Source organism: Chenopodium album, chromosome 13, assembly GCF_948465745.1.
Source record: "Chenopodium album chromosome 13, dcCheAlbu1.1, whole genome shotgun sequence".
Taxonomy (NCBI): Eukaryota; Viridiplantae; Streptophyta; class Magnoliopsida; order Caryophyllales; family Amaranthaceae; genus Chenopodium; species Chenopodium album.
The window spans coordinates 54239238-54260601 of record NC_137846.1 but is presented as its reverse complement, the minus strand read 5'-3'; the positions used below and the strand labels follow the sequence as shown (position 1 = coordinate 54260601).

The 21364-nt window shown below is 35.4% G+C and overlaps 3 protein-coding genes across 6 annotated transcripts; 2 read left to right on the top strand and 1 right to left on the bottom strand.

Moving 5' to 3' along the window:
* The first annotated feature begins 794 nt into the window (after window positions 1–794).
* Window positions 795–5673, top strand: LOC145575004 (large ribosomal subunit protein uL30z-like). Its single transcript, XM_081632913.1, has 6 exons — window positions 795–934; window positions 1052–1245; window positions 3373–3467; window positions 3581–3718; window positions 5103–5205; window positions 5321–5673. The coding sequence occupies exons 2-6, from the start codon at window positions 1060–1062 to the stop codon at window positions 5534–5536; spliced, it is 738 nt and encodes a 245-aa protein (XP_081489039.1). The 5' UTR covers window positions 795–934; window positions 1052–1059; the 3' UTR covers window positions 5537–5673.
* Window positions 5674–6559: 886 nt separating this feature from the next.
* On the top strand, window positions 6560–15778 carry LOC145575003 (uncharacterized). 4 transcript variants are annotated; one of them, XR_014098240.1, is made up of 5 exons: window positions 6560–6958; window positions 9502–9610; window positions 12649–12909; window positions 15137–15336; window positions 15466–15778. XR_014098240.1 is itself a non-coding variant. In XM_081632911.1 (3 exons), the coding sequence occupies exons 1-3, from the start codon at window positions 6901–6903 to the stop codon at window positions 15710–15712; spliced, it is 414 nt and encodes a 137-aa protein (XP_081489037.1). In that variant the 5' UTR covers window positions 6560–6900; the 3' UTR covers window positions 15713–15778. The 4 variants fall into 4 exon arrangements, 1 of the variants encoding a protein (XP_081489037.1); XR_014098239.1 differs by having other exon boundaries at window positions 15137–15366; XR_014098241.1 differs by lacking the exon at window positions 12649–12909 and having other exon boundaries at window positions 15137–15778.
* LOC145575002 (aquaporin NIP6-1-like) lies at window positions 10089–13353 on the bottom strand. The gene is made up of 5 exons (XM_081632910.1): window positions 13050–13353; window positions 12625–12849; window positions 12327–12521; window positions 11574–11635; window positions 10089–10446 (listed from the first exon to the last, which is right to left on the bottom strand). The coding sequence occupies exons 1-5, from the start codon at window positions 13284–13286 to the stop codon at window positions 10242–10244; spliced, it is 924 nt and encodes a 307-aa protein (XP_081489036.1). The 5' UTR covers window positions 13287–13353; the 3' UTR covers window positions 10089–10241.
* Window positions 15779–21364: the final 5586 nt, after the last annotated feature.

Here is a 21364-nt window from a genome sequence, read left to right as displayed (position 1 = left end):
CTAACATTTGTGTTACATGTCAATTATACTAGACAATGGAACATGTTCTTATCACCTTATATTTTTAATCGGTAAAAATAATTTTTTTATAAATAAATATAATAGTTTCGCTCATTTATAATGTTTATCAAGATGTAAATCTAATAGTCAATATCTTTATACTTAGGGCTTGTTCACATTTATTGAGCTGACCTGAACTGATTGGAGTTGAACTGAACTAAACTGAGCTGAAATGAATATTTTATGAGAGAGGGAATTTTTTTTTGAACTGAAATGAACTGATTGGAGCTGAACTGAACTAAACTGAAATTAAATAAATGTGAACATACCCTTAATAAGAAAAAAAGTTAAAAATAAATATTGTGATAGCATCTTCATTAGATAATTCAAATAAGATTCAACACGTTTATATTTTTGTTATGTATAAATCACAAAAGATGATCGAATGTGAGTATAAAAGTCAAAATAAGGATATATTCTCTCTACCTTATTTTTGCTGACCTAAAATTATTTATACTAAACTATTATTTTTACTGATTCTCTATTATATTTGTTCCTTTATGTTATAAAAATATATCGATTAAATTTATTTTTATTAAGCTAAAATTATTGTGGCGTTACAATATATACCAAATGGCAAAATAACATGTCTTGCCATGAGTTTTAATAATATATACACGTATATTGATATTGATTTAAAGGTTTTTTTTTTTTTTTTTTTTTTTTTTTTTTTTTTTTTTTTTTTGACGAAGATATTGATTTAAAGTTAATAAAATTAATTTCACGAAAACGTGGAGTGAACCTTGCCAACATAAATGACCTAAAGCCCTAAACTGTAAACCCTTCAGAAACCTCAGCTCTCAGCCTCCTTCACTCAGCTCTTCAACCAAATTCAGAGCTTCGAATTGCTCTTCAAACATTGTTCCAGTTCTAGGTCAATTTTCATTTCCCTTTTTATTTTCTTACCATCACATCTTCCTGTTTAAACGATTTTTCATGCGAATTAATGGTACAATTGATTGAATGAATACGTTTTTTGAAAAATTTGCAGAAAAAAAAATGGCGGAAAAAGAGGAGCAGGCATTGAATTACATAGAAGAGACGGTGTTGAAGAAGAGGAAGCATAGTGAGGATTGGGCGATTAGAAGGAGGCAACAATTGTTGGAAAGACAATGGAAAATCAAACAAGACAAGAAGCTTGCTTTTAAGAAACCTGAGGATTTTATCAAGGAGTACAGAAGTAAAGTAATCTTCTTTCCTTCATTCTTTATTTTCGGATTTTTTTTAGACAGATTTTTCAGTTTTGCTTGGAATTTTAATGTTGGGTTCAATTTTTGTTGGTTATGATTTTGATGGGTATACTTTGATTGGGTTTTTTGTGTGTATTAATTTTGTAATAGATGTGATTGGTTTATGCGAAAGTCATAATTACAATGTTGGATTTGTTATATTGTGGGATTTTAGGGTTTTCTTCACAGTATGCAAGTAGGATTTGTGGGTGTGATTTGTTATAATGTTTGATGTTATGGTAGGGTGAACAAGAGTTGTAGAAATTAACATGAAATTGCTTTTTTTGGTTTTTGGGATGAACAAGCTTTGAAGATAGTTTAATAGGTATTATTTCTGTCCGGTGACTTGTAGAATTTGTAATTCTGTTTACAATTTTAGGAGCATTTTTATTGTGGGATTTTAGAGTTAATGTGGTGATGTTATGATAGAGTTATTGAATTTTATTTTGGAGTTGCATCCTTTGGCTTCGGGTAGCATATTGGCGAAGAATTATATATGGGATAAATTGGTGTTGAAGATAGTTGCTTAGGTGTATTTTTCTAGGGAGAGTTTAATAGATAGTAGTTTTGTCTTTCAGGGAGTGGGTTAATCAGGAGCAGCCTTTTGTCTTGTTATGACATCCCAGCTAGATATCTACTTATATTGACCCTTTTTGTAGTGTGCCCATGTGTGATTTGGTCAATGTAACTTTGATTATTATGTTTGGTGTCGAGCCTTAGAATGTGAGGTCATTGAGTATATGATGCACCTTTTGAAAGAGAGAGTTATGATCACAGTGTCTTTCTTGCTCATGAGTCATTAGTCTCATGACATGTAGAAATATATAGGTTCTCTGTTGAGCCTACTAATGACAACAATGCTGCCTATGCTGGTTCTATCCTGCTTGTTGAAATTAGCCAAATGGGAATTAGACTAAAAAGTAAAAAAGATGAGGTTTAGCTTGGTTGGTACTTGGTATATTTTTGGAATAAGATTTTAAATATCTAACATTTATCCCCTATGGGACTTCTAATCTGAACAATAGCATAGTGACATTTTTGCTAGTGTAATTTAGGTTTTTTAGCTAGTTCTGTTAAAAGTGGTGAGCAAGGAGCTGACACAGGAAGTACGAATGCTGTATGAGCTGGGGTAGAAAAGGTTTTAGCTTGTCTGGTTTAAGAAATATTTCACTGCTGCTGTAGATTTCCTATGAGTTTTAACTATTGATGAGACAAGGGTTCTGCTTGTACAGAATGGCAAAATTCATTTGCCATAAGAGAGTTGATTAATTTGGATCTCTTATCCTTTTCAGAAAATATTGGTGTAAGTTGCTGTAAATTATCACTGGATAGTAGTTCATTATACTTGGGCAGATGTGGCACAGGATGAACCTAATATTTACATTTGTCCCATCATCCATAGTGCGTAACGGGTACAATTCCCCACCTCTGCGGCTCCGCCCCACTACCTTCCAAATTTAACTCGATCCCTGCCTCATTGGAGTAGGTCTTTTGTAGTTTTGTTATACCTGCTCGATCGACATTCACATCCGGACATCCCTTGTAATAGAATCAAAATCTTTATTATATCTTGCAGTATTTTTATGTGCCTCTGGTCAGATAATTACTCTTTGGGATCCCTTTCTTCTTATGATTGTTTCTGTGGATCTTGTATTTGTCGATTCTTGAGCTGTCCTAACACCGTTGGAGATAAGGTTTTGTGAATATGGGTTTTAGGGATTTTTCTCAGCTTGGATGGTAGCCATAGTACATGCTAGTTTTAATTGTATCAGATATGGAAAATCATATTCGTGATTGTCTGGTAAAATATTCTGTATCACAGTAGTTTGAAAGTATAATACAGGTGTCTTATGTCTGCAATTATCGTTTTGTCACATGTATCAGCAAGCTATCTTATAATTCTGCCTTCCAAATTCTTTTCTATTTTGCTCTTTTAAGTTGCATACATGGTTTCTGAATTGTTGAGTTACATTCTCTATATGATTAGGGCTTTTTTATTTTTTAATTTTGTTCATTATTATGTATCAGTGTATCACTGTTTACTTGCTACTTATTTTTTATTTTATCTGAAATTCCATTTTAGCAAATGGATTTGGTCAAGATGAAGCAGAGAGTAAAGAGGCAGAAAACTTCCACTGCATCATCATCAAAGCTTCTCTTTGTCATCCGAATTCAGGGGTGAGCTGAGACTTGAGAGCTTGTATCATTGTTTTTTGGGCTTGAATGCAAATTTACCTTTATAGTTACCATTGGCATTACCTTCTCATTAAATGTGATTTATTATTTTTCAGTAATGCACCTGTTCATCCACAAATTCAGAAGATTTTGAGGTCATTTGGATTGAAGAAAATATACAGTGGTGTTTTCTTAAAAGCAACTGAAGGGACTCTAGCAATGTTGAACAAGGTGGAGCCATATGTAACTTATGGGTAAGGATATAACCTTATTGTGTGCTGGTTGTATAGAACTATAGACTATGGCTAATTATATACTTTATTTGATGCTCTTTTGAATTTATCTATTGTCATAATTCTCATTAAGTCTTGGAATATCAATAAACATTATGGTCGTTCCTGCTGCACGTTTTGTCTACTACAGAAGTACAAAGTGATGAGTCCTTTTGCCTATGTTGATCTTGTATATCTTCTTGAAGTACTGCATGGTTTTCTATCTTTAGTTTCTTTTGAAAAGAGAAAGTTATACTTTGTATTAGGGAGTGTCGGTTGGGTGTAAAATGTTTTCCATGAAAACGAATTTTCCATTTCCCATAATTATTTTTGTTTGGTTTGTAAACAATTTTCCTTTATAAAGGAAGGGAAACTATATCGTCCTCCCTCCTTCCTATCTCCCTTATACTCCTCCCATTTATCCTCTCCCTTACTTTGCCATTTCCCTTCTCCATTACTTTTCTTGCATAGAACCAAAGAAAGGAAGACCTAATGTTGCAATAGTATTTTCCATGTTAAATTGTTTTACATTAAATATATTTTATGTCAAACCAAATTGAGCCTTAGTCGTTCATTCTTTTGCCTGGATGCTTTAACCTGTGGGGATGGGAGCTAGGAGGAGCTAACATGCTAGTATCATACAGCCAACCTTGTGTATGACTGGCTTTTCTGAATTGTCCAAGCAGTAAGCAGTCTGGGGCGGTACTAGCCACATAAAATTATCCTCTCCCTTACTTTGCCATTTCCCTTCTCCATAACTTCTTGCATAGAGCCAAAGAATGGAAGACCTATTGTTGCAATAGTATTTTCCATGTAAATTGTTTTACACTAAATTTATTTTATGTCAAACCAAATTGAACCTTAGTCGTTCATTCTTTTGCCTGGATGCTTTAACCTGTGGGGATGGGAGCTAGCCAGCTAGGAGAAGCTAACATGCGAGTATCCTACAGTCCTCCTCATGTATGACTGGCTTTTCTGAATTGTCTAAGCAGTAAGCAGTCTGTGGGGTACTAGCCACATAAAATTTTTATTGCTTCTTGGCTTTGTTTTGTTAGTCAGTTTTCTGACCTCTTGTTTTGTGTGATTCGGTTTGTACGTTGGTGTGTGCTCTTAGATGATTGTTTTGTGCTGTAAAAGTAATACAATGACAAGTATTCATTGATCAAGTTTACAATCTAGGATTATTACAGTATTTGGTGGCATTTCTATTTTTATTCTGTCCATCATCAATTTTCATCTAAGTTTAAAAATCAGTGCTTGATAAAACACTTTAATGCATATAAAGTCATTAAGTTTTAACGAAGGATATTAGCATTGCTTGTTTGTTTTATTTCTCTCTCATTAGAGCTGTCCTAACTAACTGTAGGTATCCAAATCTTAAAAATGTGAGGGACCTCATCTTTAAGAAGGGTCTAGCAAAGGTGGAGAAGGAGAGGGTTCCTCTAACAGACAATAATGTCATCGAGCAGGTATGATAATCTAGAAATTGCTACAGTTACTAATTTCTGATGAGCTGCCATTAAATTTCTTCATTCCTAAAGCATTTATAGCAAGACATGATGAATGTGAATTGTTTCTGTCCAGGCATTGGGGCAGCATGGTATTTTATGTCTTGAGGATGTGGTCCACGAAATTCATTCTGTTGGCCGACACTTTAAGGAGGTAACTCATTTTCTATGGCCCTTCTCCCTTGCCAAGCCTCAAGATGGATTCTCAGGCAAGAAAAATCTATTCAAGAATGGTGGAGACTCTGGAAATCGCGAGGAAAATATAAACGAGCTGATTGCTAAGATGACTTAGGGCTTGCATAATATGCATAGGTGCATTATGTATCTGAGAATGCTTATAAAAACAAGCATATGTAGTTTGTATTCTATAGTGGACAACTTTTTTCAAGTGGTATCCAATGGTTGCAATTTTGCTTATATGTTCATTCACGCCCTCGTCTTTTGGTGATCGTGACTTTTTGATTTTCATCACTTCGATTATAAGTGACGATCTAATTTTTGGAAACAAGCCAAGATGAGCAAGGTTTTTGGGACAAATTGACAAGTTGGCAACTACAGTTGCCCTATTTTAGTATTTCTTTTCTTTGAACCAAAATTTTTGAGTTTGATTTTAATACATTAACAAACGCTCAATAATCGTTGTTCTATATAATAAATCGGTGTTCGAGCAAAATACTTGGCATCTAATATTTGAACAAAACACAAAAAAAGATACAAGGCAACAGAGTGTTAATAGAACAACAAAAAGTTTCTTTGCTTCATAAGGTCATGTTTGAGAGGAGATCGAGGTTATCTGAATCAATAATTGTTCTTGTCTTCAATGATAATAACAAAGTCTCGTTGGTATTTTAAGATTTCATGTTGGTATAATTACTATACCAATATACGGTCTAAATATATCAAGAAGATTGTTGGTATTTTTAGACTTTATGTTGGTACAATTACTGCACCAATATGACCTATTTTTAGACTTTATGTTGGTATAATTACTACACCAACATGAAGTACAAATGTACCAAACCAAAAATTTCAGGGTCACCAATGAAAAACTTAAAAGAGTTGGGAGTTTCATTGAGAATGTTTATGGGAGGTTTCAATTTGCGAAAATGGATAGGTCTCGATAGAGTCAGGTTAGGTCTATTTTAAATGCGAGTCAGGTTAAATCATTGTAACCATATAATGATTTAAGTCAAAATTTGAATCGGATTGTTATCATGTCGTCTGATCAAATCGAATTGGGTCTGTTTTTACACCTTTATCACGTCGTCGTGGTCATAAACGCTGCTAGTTTGACATATTGCAACTCCCTACTCAATCCACATCTAGTGCCAAACAACACCACAACAATGGAGGAAGGGCAAGACTCATGGACATCAGCAGACAAGCTATACCACATCATCTTCTGCTGCTCCCTCACACTCCTCTTCTCTCTCCTCATCTCTCTCACTCATTCCTCCTTCCTCCGAAGTCGCTCTCTCTTCTTCGCCGCTTCTCTCTCTCTCCTCGCCGGCGCCGCCAAAGAAGCCGCCGATCACCTCGGCTTCTTCCGCTCCTCCGGCGCCTCCGCCAAAGACGCCGTCGCTGACGTCATCGGCGTCGTCATTGCTTGCTTCCTGCTTTCTCTCTCCAAATTCTTCAAGCGGAAGTCCAAAATTGATGATGATGATCCGATTGCCGGTGTTGCGCTTGTTTGAATCGAGTATCACTTTCTCAGGTTATTGCTTTTTTCTCTCTCAATTATTATGAGAATTCTCGCTGATTTTTGTGTTGATTAGGTTTATTTGAATTTCAAATGTAATCTACACTGTTAGTTTATCAAGGTTTATTGTGAAATTGAGCAATGTTGCTATTTGATTTTTGTATTTTGTGTTGATGAGTTGCATTATTGCCTGAATCAGTGTTATGAATTCAATTATAAATGCAATCGTAGTGATAGATAATGTGTGTAGAGAATTGTCTTGAAATCAGAAGATTTTATGGCATGATGTTACATTCTCTACTGCTTATGTGTTTTAGGTTTGTCATAGCATTTATTGCATTCGTATTATGGAATATGTGTTGATGAAATGCAATTTAGGTCAATGTTATGAATTTGAGTAAGAAATGTGTTCAATGTGATAGGCTTTTATGTCTTGTAATCGTATTGTTCAGTGTTCATGAACAAATATTGCTCGATGTTGCATGTAATAGCGCCTGTGCATTTTATATCATACTTACTCTGTTCTTTTTTACTTGACATGTTTCTTTTATCACGCTTGTCAATGCAAAACTTTAGCGATCAATAACTTTAATTTCTCATAAGTAAAAAATATATAAGTTATATGTTATGATAATACTTATTGAGAAGAATTCAAAAACATCCTACATGAATATTTTTTTGTTATATATTATTCACAAAAGATGGTCAAAGGAGGGGTGGTGAATAGTGTAAAAGTCAAAGCGGGTCAAGTAATAAAGAACGGAGGAAGTAGCATATTGCATTTGTAATATCAAGTACTTGTATATGTTGATAAGGTGCATTAGAGGTTAATGTTATGACTTATGAATTTAAATTGTTACCACGGTGATAGGCACTTTGAGTAGAGAATTAATTTTAAATCACACTGTTTATGAAGGTCTATTGCCCAATATGTGTTTTGCATTTTGGGTATCCGTTTTAGGTTGTTATAACATATTGCTCCTGTGTAAGATGATGTATGTTGATTTTTTTTACTTGATTGAAATGCTAATACATTGTCCTTAGTTGTATTACTTTGTAATAAAGAATGGATAGTTCCATGTGAGTTAGAATGAGCTGAATCTATGTTTCATTTTGTTGTTTGAGAATATGATATTGGAGAAATCACGAGTAATACTCAGGGTAACCGGTGAAACAGTAGAGTTGACTGACTGGTCTACTGTTTCTAAATTGTTCTTTAAAAGTTGAAAATGTAACATTTTAGAAATTTAGTTTGACGATTATGACGGGTTGCTGAAGTCTTTGATGGTGCCTAATTTCTAACCTTTTCCATTCTGTGAAGGGGTTGGAAACTTGGAATATAGAGGTAAAAATGGATACCAGTGAAGATTAAATTTTGTAAGTTCTGAACTATTTTCTTAGACAATTGTAGCTGTTGATAAGATAACTCAGATGATGGCAAGACCTCAAGAAGCAAAATCTGTCACCCCGATCAGCTAGTATGTATTGTTAAGTGGCCAAGTGGGACAGGTTAAGATTCAAACTATTACCGATATAGACTATTGGAGAAAAAGTACACAACAAAAAGAAGATAGTCAAGCATTCAGCCACTAGATGAATTAGGGGGAGAAAGAGGGTATGAGAAGAGGTAGTGAGAGGGGAGGAGGGTAGAGGACACATACTTCTCATGGAAACGTATATGGTTAGAATTATGGTGAGAAGAGGAGGAAATAGTGAAGATTTGGGCTTGAATTTGTCTTCCTAGTTATGTTTTGTTGTAAGAAGAAGGAAAATTGAGCCCTCCAATTTCTTCCCTTCCCCTTTCCCTTTCCTCTCTCATTTCATATCAGATGATTGAAAACTGATCCCTTACTCTCTCACGGCCTCGCCCTTCCATTCCCTTCTTAGTCTTAACCCATCGTTGTCTTAACAGAAAAGTGTATAATACAGGAATATCCTGAACAGCAAAGTGTAGGTGTGTGTTATAACTTAAGATAGCTGGCGGTTTTATATGCTTGTAACTGTTGCTAATATGTGCCTATTGCTGTGATAATCTTTTGTTATCGATTCTTGTCTCTTAGTTGTGTCTCACCTAATTTTTGCAAACAAGCATTTATGTGTAGTTGTTCAGCAAAACAATTTAGCAAGCTTAACTATTGGCATATCCTTGAGATACTTTATCAATTATTGAAATGGGTGCTTTTTGAAGGCTGCTTTAAAGTATGATCTACTGCTCAAATCAGTAATGCAACCAAGTGTTTAGCTTATTCAATTGCATTTTGCATATTTCTGAATTACAAACACAGTGGTTTTTAAGCACTTTTAGTGATCTCCTTTTTTAAGTGGTGGTAATTATCCTTATGATGACAAGTAAATTTACTTTTGAGTGGTTTTGTTCAATTTTTCTCGTTCATTCTCTATTGCTACTATTTGACAGACTTCTTTGAGTTGTAATTTTCTTTCATCGTTGTCGCTGTAGTAATTGGTACTTTATAGTTTCTACTACTGGTTTATTTTGATTCACACTTGTACTTTCTGCTTGTGGTGTCTCTAATTGATTGATCGACATTCATGCTCAGGTACTGTGGATGGAAGTTACGTAACCGGTATGGATGTCAATACAATGACTTTTGGTCTGCTGAAGAGGTGCAATTGGCCACCGTCTTTTAAGATTTTCCCATCATGCAGGTTAGTTTGAACTATTTCTTATTTTCACTTGTTTTGTAAACCGTCAAATGTTGCTTTTAGGATATTCACTTGCCTGTTAGGAGTATTGCCTTTGTTGTTTTATATTTTCTTCCCTTTTTATGTGTGTGTGTTTGTGTGTTTTGTTAAATTTCTATTGGGTCCTTGTTCTTTGTAGTTAGTTGTATAGAGAGTTTTTTTTTTTTTTTCCTCCCTGTATTATTGTTTTGGGGATTGATTAGTTGGTTAATGCATTGTTATATATCCTTTGGGATGGGGTTGACATGGATGCATCATTCTTGTGCGGATGTTTTGAAGGGGGTCATGGTTGATATTGGCCAGTGTCAATCTTTAATCCTATAATTAATAGCTGACATTGCAAGAGAAATGATGTGGTGTGATAAGGATCAGTTGTGCATAAGAGAGGTGTTCATTGCTTGACAGTCATTAATGATCATGACATTGTACCAAGAGAAATGTATAACTTCCAATGAACTGTAGAAAACTCAACTCGCAGTTTTTACATAGGTCACATTCTTTTGCGATTGACATTACACCATTTACAATGAACACATCAACTAGATACTAGTTGTCATTTTGCTCACAGAAAGCACCATCATTCATTCTGAATAATTCACCTTCTGAAGCTTGCTGCTGCTGAGGGCTGCTTGAGGGCATCTTCATCTTCCTCTGGCAGCTTGATGGCAGAATAGACACCTGCCCCACAGAGTGCCCCAAGAAATGGGGCGGTTAAGTAGATCCATATCCCTTTATAGTTATTTGCAGCTATGGCTGGCCCCAATGTCCTCACTGGGTTCATTGATCCTCCTGTAGTAGGCCTGTGGAAGAAAGAGAAATAGAATTTCATAATTTGCATTGCTATGCTACGGCCATGGGGATTGATTAATGGGACTGGGAATATTGTGGTACATTAATATTGTGTTTGCATGACATGTATTGTTTTGAGTCAACCCATACTAAACATAAACTTCCCTTTTAACAATGGGATCCAAATTTTATGACAGATGATCTTGGGTAATGGCGCATTAGTGACGCACTGAGATGGTTTCATCGTGAAACGGATAAGCTACTCTGTGAATGAATGTAAATGATTGAATCTGACGGTGAAAATAAACTTTTTTGTCGCGTTCTCCCCTTAATTAAACAGTTAAATAACCTGAATTCCTCTTTTGAATGAGTGGTTTTGTTCCCTTCTTGAAACTTTCCCATTTGTTAATCCCAGAGAATAATTCATCAAATATGAATATAATACCTTTTCCGCTTAGATCTGTCACAACACGTATTATGTCTTATTTTTCTTCAAGTTTTTTCTTGATGTGATGTAAGCAATATAAGTTGGGAACTCATTATGAGACTAAAGTCTGTTTTCTCAAACCAAAAACAAAAATAATAGAAGTAAGATTAAAGTTTGTTACTTTATGTCTATATATATTCTGGTTTATGTATGTTATACCAATCATGCCCATTTTCTGAATCATGTATTTTTGGACTATTGCGTTACCTTGTTTAATCAAATAACATAGACGTATTATAAATGTCTTCTTTTGTCTTGGTTTATGATATGACACTATTAGAAATTAGCAATTTTCATTTGTCAATATCATAAAGCTATCACAAGTATTATAACCTTCTCAACCATTTATTAAGACTTTCATTAAATCTTAAAAGTGCGTGTCAATTTCAAATTAAGAAGTTTTTGTTATCTCAAGTATTTTTATGCTTTTATCTTTCTTCTTACTTCCTACATACGAAGTATTATTAAATTTAAAACACGAGCTTTCAAAATTATACTTGACCCTTTTTTGATGTGGAAATCTGACTTATTAATTTGTTCAATTATTTCTTGCTATATATGCCAACATTCTGAATTTGACCACCCGATGGGTGGAGCATTAGTAAATTTCCAGAATTGGATTATGATTTAGAGGGGGTGAGGCGTACTTACCCTGCTATAAGTATGTTGAGCATGACAGTTGCCCCCACTGCAATTCCAGCCAGTTCTCCCACCTGCAGAACATTACAAATGAGATCCTTCATGTTAATAGATTCCTTGTATCACTTTGTCTTTCTTTATAAAATAGTGTAGTGTGAGGAAAGGACCTTGTAGACACCCTTTTTCCTTATGGTTTACCAACATTTATAATAAAATAAGTCATTTACAATATACTTTAATTTATAATTAGATCTATTTAAAATATACTAGTCTGTGTTTACTTGCTGCAGTGGTGGGTAATTTTTAATTGCTAAGTAGAATCCAACAATTAATGCTAGTCTCTAGTAGGCTGTGCATATTAAGTCTTATCCATGTACTACGCCTTTTGCTCCAAACAATTTTTTATTTTTATTTTTATAGTTTTAAATGTGAGGATTGAAGTGCAAAGTTATATGACTTTCTTGAAACTATTTCATTATGGTAATTTTGTTATTTTCTTATTAACGTTGCCAACCCTCACCGAAGCCAAGAATTTCTATTTAGTATCTTGAAGCTTGAATTTTTCTGATGTGAGATTCTATGCGTTTACTTTTTTGGATTTGTTTAATTCTGAAGAATTATCTCTCTCTTTCTTCTTTTTAAATTGTCGTGAATATTTAAATATCAGAAGAGAAAGCTTGATTAAAAGGAGACATTCTTAAAGAAGTATATTTTTTGGTAGAGGCATTAAAATACACGGGGTTAAAAGAAAACTTTGATGCTTACAGCTCTTGTGTCGGTGGCTACTGCAGTGACGACAAACATGAGATTGAAGGCGATGATGAACTCTAATGCAAAAGCCTGACCATAATTCACTGAAGGAACAGTTACACCTCCACCCATGATAGGGTGGAAAATTGCTTTGAGAATAAATGCAGCGCATAGAGATGCTAACATTTGTGCTCCTATGTATATTGGAACCTACATAATTAAATAAAGAAAAACGTATCTGTGTTAAGTATTTGTAAATCCTATCAGTGTATTAATAAAAGGTAGGTTGAAGATCATAGTTTTGGTTTCTTACTTGAGTCCATGGAAAATGTCTCAGTGCCGCAAAGGCGATGGTGACAGATGGATTCAGATGGGCACCGGAAATATGGCCTGTAGAGAGAATGATGATCATGACTGCAAGGCCACTGGAGGCAGCAAGGCCGATTAGCGTCTCTGATCCATCTGTCTTCTGATTCACAATAGCAGTAGCTGCCCCCGCACAGATTAGTATAAGAGTACCGACGAACTCTGCCACCACCTGATATGATTGAGCAATTATCAGTCAGATGCAAAGACAATCAAGTTCAGTCAGATGAAGGTTCTTTCTGCTTTCTTGCCCTTTTATTTGATTATATACAAAGTATAATTTTTTATTGTTTGATGTACGACAATGGAAAAATTTTCTGAATAACATAATTTCCCCGAATTTCGGAATACTGATCAAAGTTAGAAAATTACCTTCTTTGTTAGAGGAACAGGGGGAGGTGGCATTGTAATGCTGCAGGTCACAGCAGGCAAGCCACCTTCCTCATTAGGCCAAGTATCTACAGTGAAACAATTGGATCTCCTACTGAGAAGTGACTTCTTTTTAGGCCTATCGACAGAAAAGCCTCCGAAGAGGGGAGCCCCAGGAGTACCTGGGGTTGCCGGGGTCGAAGGCATAGAAGGAGGATCCTCAGAATCCATTTTTTCCATAATGGCTGAGCTAATCTAAGGTTTGTGAGTGCTTGGTTACTGGCTAATGTTTATCCAAATTTCAGTATAGCAGTATTTATATATTAGTTACACTGTTAAAGGTTGACTTAAGGGGGGGGGGGGGGGGGGGAATCTCTAGACTATGAAAAGAGAGAAAAGAGGTTAGTGGATGAAATGGAAGGAGCCAAAAGAGAGTTGGCTTTCATTTGGTGCAATGTACAAAATGGTGGTGGGACATTACAGGCCTGTTTTTCCTGCTTGAGATTTCTTTATAAAGGAGCTTTAAGCGTTGGAGAGATTAATCATGATGTTTATTGCCACTTAAAAATTCCCAATGTGTATGATTGCCCCCCTATAATTATGGAGAAGACCACTCGTTTAGCTTGATTAGTTGTCACTGTAACACTGTCAGATCGAGTTTGGGTTTGGAATTTGTCATAAAGAAATAAGAAAGGCGGTCGTCTTCCTAAAAAACAAAGCAGGAAGGTGGAAGAGGCAGGGGAAAGGTCAAGATTCTGATTGTTGTTTCTCCCTAGTTACCCTCACCGTTTTTGAGTCTATAGATTTCTCCAATACAAAGTATGCATAACTCTATGTGAAATCAGTCTCACCACAACATCATTCTCACTATAGTATAGCTAGTTTTAGGGTTTCTTATTTTCCTTTTGTTGAGAAGTAACTATTAATACCCTTCCTACCTGAATTAATAGTTACAGTACATATACAATATAGGGTGTTTGGAAGAACTTATCGCATCTCTTGCAATAGAAATGATCTATAAACTCAAACAAGTTACGAGTACTTTTTTTATGGGAAGCTGAAAAGGATAGAAATTATACTAATGCGAGCAAGTCTAATGTCTTGTGTGCCATATCTTATATGTAAACAATGCAAGTATGTAGCAACTAGCAAGTAAGTTTGAGCGAGTCTGTGAGGGTGTTTTATACTTTTATGCCATGGCACCACCCTGTATTATCGAGGAAGTAACTATATATATGGTGATTTAGGAGTGAATTGACATACTTAGGTGCTAAGTAGCTATTAGCAACTGAGAAAAATTCAAATTAATTGAAAAAGGAAAAGAAAAGACAAAAGGTGAGTAAAAACATGAAGTGGGTTGTTGAGTTGATTTGTGGAGCTCAAAGGAATATGAACCTCAAGTGTATTTGATAAATCCTACTTTTAGGCCGAGATCAATTTCAATAGTGCTGTTCGTTGGCATAAAGCATAATGTAATTACTTTTTCTTTTATCTTTTGTGTTACTGTTGTTGATCATCAGATGTGTGAAATTTGGACTTGTTGGTGAAGCTAGCTATAATTACTACTACTTTTGATTTTTTGAATTGTAAAATCATATAATGTCACTAACCATTGATATAAAAGTCCCCAAAATTGGTTAAAGTTACTCTGAAACGGGTTAACGTTACCTCAAGTTGACCGTTTCACAATAACCTTTATATAAGCCGATCTCACATAATGCTTTTTATTTTAATATGAAATATAAGGCAAATAAATTACATTGTCAATTTGACATATCCTTAAAAAGATATAGAATTATACTATAATTTATGTAATAATGTGATCTGGGTATAGCTGTGGACTTGTGGTGCTTGGGAAGTGAAGATACTTGTAGAAGCTATCTTTGCGTCACATGGTATGACTGTATGAGCTTCCGTGCTATCACCATTATTATATTAAACTAATATACTAGTACAAATATATACTTGTATATGTCTGAGGAATCATTGTGACTTTAAATAACAAAATTATTCACTTTGTCATGGAAGTGCTGATACAGTTCATCCCTGTGTAGTGTTTAAGAATTTTTTTTTTTTTTTCTTTTTGGTAGGTAAGATGAAGGGCTCTACCGGGCTGGTTTGTATGTTGTGGCAAGTAAACTAAAGCATCAGAGCCCATGATGGAAGGGTCCTTGCAACTGCAAGAGTTCATTGAGTGTCTGTCGAGTACAGATACATGGCATCGGATGCCCCATAATTTTATTCGAGCAACGCTTAACAATGGAACTGCTAATATTTGCTGCAATAAACTGTAATTTCAAGGGATATTTGTATATCTAATGTAATATGTGCTAATCTGCTCAGATGCTAAACAAGCAGTGCTGGAAGTTAACTCCATTGATTGTGTATCTAATGCTCCTTCCATACTAACTCATTGCAGGGACCTCAGAATGGAGCTCCATCAGGATATGCTCTTTGAAAGTAGGAGCAGCAACTGTCTGGCTGATGAACTAGCAAAGGATGCAAGAGCCAACTTGGAAAGATTGAATGAAATTTGTATTTTGAATCAACCACCAGTTGTTTGTAATGCTACTTATGTGAAAGACTTTAACTTTTGTGCTGAGAACTCATCTCATTTGACTGGTGATATATCACCAAGTTTGGCTTGTAACTTAACTATTACTTAATGAATGCATCCTTTTTTTCAAAAAAAAAAAGGGATATTTGTATATCGCATTTCCCAAAGATAGGAAACCCCTACTTATTTGCCAAGGTGATGCACTGGTGCTAGTGTATTGTTGCTCATTCTCATCATTCATACACAGTTCTAAATTTGTTATGCTCCATTTATATTGGATTCTTTCTTCCTTCCTTTTATCTTTGATGTATTTATTTTACTACCTCCGTTTCATATTTTTTGCAACTTTGGGGTATTATTTGTGAGATATAAAATATTCCAAAGTTGCAAAAAACATGAAACGGGGGTAGTAAATACTATTACAGAGTACGGATTAAAATTATGTTTTCACAGTAGGTTCGAGAACACGTTGTCTTCAAATATAACAAGTTTGAAGTTTCCATTTTCATGGGGTGAAAGTTTTAGGAATGTTGATGAGTTAATGTCTAAGCAATCGCCACAACGAACTCAATTTTAACTATTGACTGTAACTTCCTGCTGGTAATGACAATGTCTCATATTAGTTCCATACTTCCATTTTACAGGGCTTAACATTGAAGGGTTGGCGTAGTCCTTTCTCATTACGGATGATACCTCTGGGTGAACTGTGAAGAGACGGATTAAGTTTAAGCAAAGTCTAAATATCTTTTAGAAAATTGAGTACTGCATATACTACGTAGTTTTACATTATACAGCATGTAACAAAAAATTGACTTTTGAGAATCCTCAAATGAGAGAAGAAAGATTTTGACGTACTGCCAGTGAAATATACGAAGTATATTCATTGTACTCTATGTTTAATTGTTTATTACTCCGTAATTATTTGCTAGAAATTGCCTAAGACAATGCCGATTAGACTAGAACAGGAATATAAGAGGCAGAATCAGAGAAAAGAGACAAAAACTGATGACACAGAAAACTCAAAAAAAAGGGGTAAAATTATGGATGGCTATGATTTCACCAATCTATGATTTGGAGATTTTGGGTGTTAAAGACTTAAAGTCATAGTGTTTGTTTGTGTATAAGTATGAAATAATTGTTTGCACCTAAAAAAAAAATGGTTAAAAGTATGTATTGTGAAACATAATTGAAATGTTATAAAGAAACAATTGTTACACCTAAACATTTCAATGTAGACAAAGAATTCATTGTAAATTACTTTGGCGAAGACTAGCATTAATCGACCTGACTAAAAAGGGTATCGTACAAGACTGGACTCAAATTCAATAAGACAGACACACATCCAACCCGGACAAATCGACCAACATCGCTAGTGGTGAGGTGATCAATATTTATGAGAAGTCACCAGAGAAAGAATTAACCAAACCAAACAACTCGTTTAGTATATTTTCGAACATTTTATGTTGGAGTAATTGCGATTCTAGTAATGCAAATCGGAGACTTACCAAGTGAGTGTACGAGGAGTTAACGAGGGAGTGATATGTGCAAGCTAAAGATCTAGCGAAGGAGCTATAGCTCTAGCAAGGATAGATAGCTTTGGCAAGGCCGAGCTATAGCTCGGGTAATAGAGAGCTATAGCTCGCTGCTGCTCGTGGTCGCTGCAAGGCCGAGCTATAGCTCGGATACGAGAGAGCTATAGCTCGCTGGCCATGTGCTTGCGACAGGGGCGAGCGAGAGCTCGAGCGATAGCTCGCACACTAGCTCGCTGCCGTAGTTGCTCTCTGCTAGGCCGAGCGATAGCTCGCTCGACTGCGAGCGAGAGCTCGGTCGATCAGTTTGCTTTTGGGCGGTGGGCTTGCGTGGGCTAAAAGACCTAATTTCTTGGCTTGTTCTTTACTCCATTATATTCATATAAATACCCTCATACCCCAAAATCAATATACGTTAATTTCATTATTGAAAATAACCAAAACACAGAAACACAAACCCACCCTTTGAGATCTGAACAGTTCTTGAGCAATTCCAACCTTTGATTCGGGTACACGAATTGCAAAGGTCGTTGTGTAAAACTTGGGGGGCGTGCGTCATCGGAAAACCTGTACCGGTGGTGGCGTATTTCGCTTCTAAGTCAGTGGGTTCCAAACCACGGCACAACAGAAGGAGGACAGGTCTATGTTTCGAGTATGGCGATCGAATTTGCTCCAAGGGAAGTTCTTGATTTGTCTATTATTATTCATGGAATCAACAGGTATTTTTTCCAACAATTTAGAAGCGAAATAGTATTTAATTATACTGTTGATTTCTTGAATTTGAAGATTGTCTATATTTGACGATATTCAAGAACCCTAATTCATGAAGACTATAAAATTTGGTCAACGGAATATTATTTGTGTATCTCCGGTATCGTGATGGAATTTATAATGGAAGTCCGATTCTATTTGTATAAAATTAGTTTTAATTAGAGACTCTTGCGATTAAGATCAAGACGGGTCATGCGTTTCTCAAAGTTTTGATCTTGTGTTTGTCAGCATGAATTAATGGAAGTTTAATTCTTTATCATCTGAGACTACCAATCTAGTGGACTTTATGTCAGCATGAATTAAAAGGGAAAAACCGGAAATTTCCATTGAAGGGTCGGTGGAAGCGGTGCAATTCAAGGAGCTTATTATTTATTTGGTATTACCTAAAGTACGGTTGGAGTATCAAATCAAATGGCATTACATATGGCTTCGCTATTTAATTATAGCAAGGAATAAAATGGACTAGTGTCAGACATGTTATGATTGAAGAAATTTGTGAGTTCATGTGCTAATCAACAGATGCAATGGGTAATCTTGAGGAAGTCTGCGGGTAGCTTGTGCCAAGTTTGGTAGAGTGTGTAACAAGAAGTTTAAGATGTGTGGCCATGCGAGTAGCGGACACCAGTCAAGAGTGATCAATGTCACATAGATGTCGTAGGCCGTAAGGGTTGAACAAGCTAAGTTCCTTCTCAACTTATTTGATTACCTCATGTTAAGTTTCTAACTTTATATAATATGTTTATTATATGTGCCCCAAGTATGCATAATTTAATTATTATGATGTATTGTGTAGCAATGTGGGGGTGATTTGAGTTAGATTTTGTGACTAACTAGTAAGTTGGTTATACTCATGTGTGTGAGTATTTTTTAGGAGGAAGATTTCCATGAGTGATTCTTTTATCAATGGCTATTTGTTAGTTTTATGAGTTGCAAGTACCTTTCCTCAACTGTTTGTTTTATGCCTTGTTTTAATCATGTATGGTTATGGGCATTGTTATTTTCCTAGTTGATCAGGGATGTTATTTGTTCAATCTCTTGATAGTATCATGTTGAATTGTTTCCCTAATCTTGAAAAAAAAAAAAAATTTATTTATTGAGCATGGAGTATGTTGTGATAAGCTTGTGAGGTTCCTTGTTGGGATTTAGAATTATCCTTGTTAATTCTTGTGGTTATAGTTTAGCTTATCTTTTGATCTTGAAATGTCTATAACTCCTAGAGAACTAGCATTTGACTTTTCTTGTTGAAGGTCTAGAAGTGACCGGGTTTTCTCCATGCTTGATAGCAGAAGTGAAAGGTATGATTTGACAAGGACTAGTAAAGTTATACTAGTCTAAATGTTATGAACTCCACATGAGGTAAGAATAGAAAGTAAGTTTCTTTGTCTTAATTATAGCTTATATATTCTGTGATTTTGCTATGTGGGGTTAGCCTTATAGTTGTGTTGTTCACCCAAGTTGTAGCTGTCTTCCCTGAAACGTTGACAGGGTCAAGTTTTATTTTCACAAGGTGTATGATGTGAGGGTTTTCTAGCTATGAAGTTTATTCAGTAAAGTACATTTCATATGGCATGTGTGACCAGTATGTATATGTGTGGGTGACGTATAAGTTGAACTATGAGCTATGTATGTAAGTCTCTATGACTTTAATTTAACGGTTGATGTATGTGAAGTTTCTCAAGTACAATGTATATCATGTATTAACTTATTAACCTTGGTTGATCATGTCGATGCTTTTGTCTCTAAGCTTTAGTCTGGCCAAGTAGTTGAAGTGTGGATCAACTCAGGTTAGCATAATGGTTAAGACTTGAACTAGTTGAGTTCCGTCTTATGTTTACTTTCTTCTTGAAAGGTTTAGATGGATTGAATTCTTGGTATTCTAGTAATGGTGGATAGGAATCCGGAACCATGTAAATAGACCATGTTAAATGCTACCTGAACTAGTTTTGAAGAGAAGAAGCATGTTAGTTTGAAAGTAAGCTCTTGTTGAGTTTTATGTGCTTGAGGTTTATGTCTTGCCTTGCCATGATATGTCTTTCAGTAGTAAGTTTCTTTCAAAGAAATTGAAGGGTGTTTGTTTACATTGAAAGGAGGTTGAAGGTAAGATATTGTATTTTAACAATATACATGTAAGTTTGGTATTGACCCAATTTTGTTACTCACCTGTGTTATGAGTTTGTCTGTTTTGCAGTAAGGTTGTGTAAGCTTCCTAGCATGATTGACTAATGATCATAGGGTTTGTTGTTGATACAATCATATGAGACAACTCAAGGTATGAGGAATAACCTTCATATATTAAATTAACTTTTGTGGTTAATGTGGTGAGTGGACTAGACAAGTCATGTGGGGGTCAAGTGTCTTAATTTAATCTATGCCAAGATGAAAGTACGAAATGATGAGATGAGTGGTGAGATTCTGGATGGTAAGATCATTGAATCGACCAAGGTATGTATCGAACTCATTCTCACTATGTAGAGAATTTAATATGATGAATATGTTGATCATGTTAAAAACCAGATTTATTGGGTGTGAATTAGCTTTGATGTTTGATTCAATATGCTAATGATTTGCAAATATTTTGGTTTAAGATTTTATTCTTGACATGATGTAGCTTTGCAGAAAGGAATTTGTTCGTTCACTTAATTTGTCTAGATAGCATTGTCCAATCGTTGTTGGAGTTGGAGTGATGCAGTGGACAAAGGTTAAGTAAATAACAAAGCTTATGATTACCCTGCCAGTGTATGTTTTACAGGTTGATGGGTTGTACTTTGTTTGAGTTAATTGCAAAGCAAGTGTGACGCACTATCCGGTAGGAAGCAAAGATCATTGCTATTTAGGGATGATAAGTGTCAAGAATATAAGTTATTGCAAAGTGAACTATGGAAGTTTGTCCGTTGTGGGGGCAAGTTGATCCTCAAGTTCTCTACATTATTTTCTCAAGTGTCTTTGTGTGTGTTGATAGGAACTACGAAGGTAGTTACCTAGTAAGACAGAGCTTGTGGAAATGGTATTCTGGTGAGAGTATGTAAAAGCAGGAAGAGTCAAGCAGTTCCTTAAAAAAGATGGAGCACAAGTAAGTGCTTGGTCGTCTAAGGAAATGGTGTTTTAAAACTCCCATGTGGTTTTTCATTCCAGTGACGAAGTGTCAGATAATGAGTCTACGCAATTGAGGTATCTGGTTCGGTAACCCTCTAATTTTTATGGTTATGAGATGCCTTGCTAGACCTATTGCTTGATATTAACAGGTTGAGTTTTAGTGTCCATGACCCAGGTTGGGTGGTCAGATAAGACAGTTTACATGGATGCACCGATGTGCTTTTAACTTGAACTTTTGTTCTAATTGAGTCTGGAGCCTAGTTTGGTTGACTCATTGTTGTTTTACACTGTTGGTGTATGTTGAATCTAACTCTTTTGAGTGGTTTTTTTGACCAGGTGATTCAGAGACAGGCTGAGTGTGGCTCTTA

Coding starts and splice junctions, on each gene's coding strand:
- LOC145575004 (XM_081632913.1), top strand. CDS start 1,060: ATGGCGGAAAAAGAGGAGCAGGCATTGAATTACATAGAAGAGACGGTG. Junction 3,468..3,580: donor TTTGTCATCCGAATTCAGGG/GTGAGCTGAGAC, acceptor ATTATTTTTCAG/TAATGCACCTGTTCATCCAC. Junction 5,206..5,320: donor ACAATAATGTCATCGAGCAG/GTATGATAATCT, acceptor GTTTCTGTCCAG/GCATTGGGGCAGCATGGTAT.
- LOC145575003 (XM_081632911.1), top strand. CDS start 6,901: ATGATGATGATCCGATTGCCGGTGTTGCGCTTGTTTGAATCGAGTATC. Junction 6,959..9,501: donor ATCGAGTATCACTTTCTCAG/GTTATTGCTTTT, acceptor ATTCATGCTCAG/GTACTGTGGATGGAAGTTAC. Junction 9,611..15,465: donor AAGATTTTCCCATCATGCAG/GTTAGTTTGAAC, acceptor AACTCATTGCAG/GGACCTCAGAATGGAGCTCC.
- LOC145575002 (XM_081632910.1), bottom strand. CDS start 13,286: ATGGAAAAAATGGATTCTGAGGATCCTCCTTCTATGCCTTCGACCCCG. Junction 12,522..12,624: donor GACATTTTCCATGGACTCAA/GTAAGAAACCAA, acceptor TTAATTATGTAG/GTTCCAATATACATAGGAGC. Junction 11,636..12,326: donor TAGCCACCGACACAAGAGCT/GTAAGCATCAAA, acceptor AATGTTCTGCAG/GTGGGAGAACTGGCTGGAAT.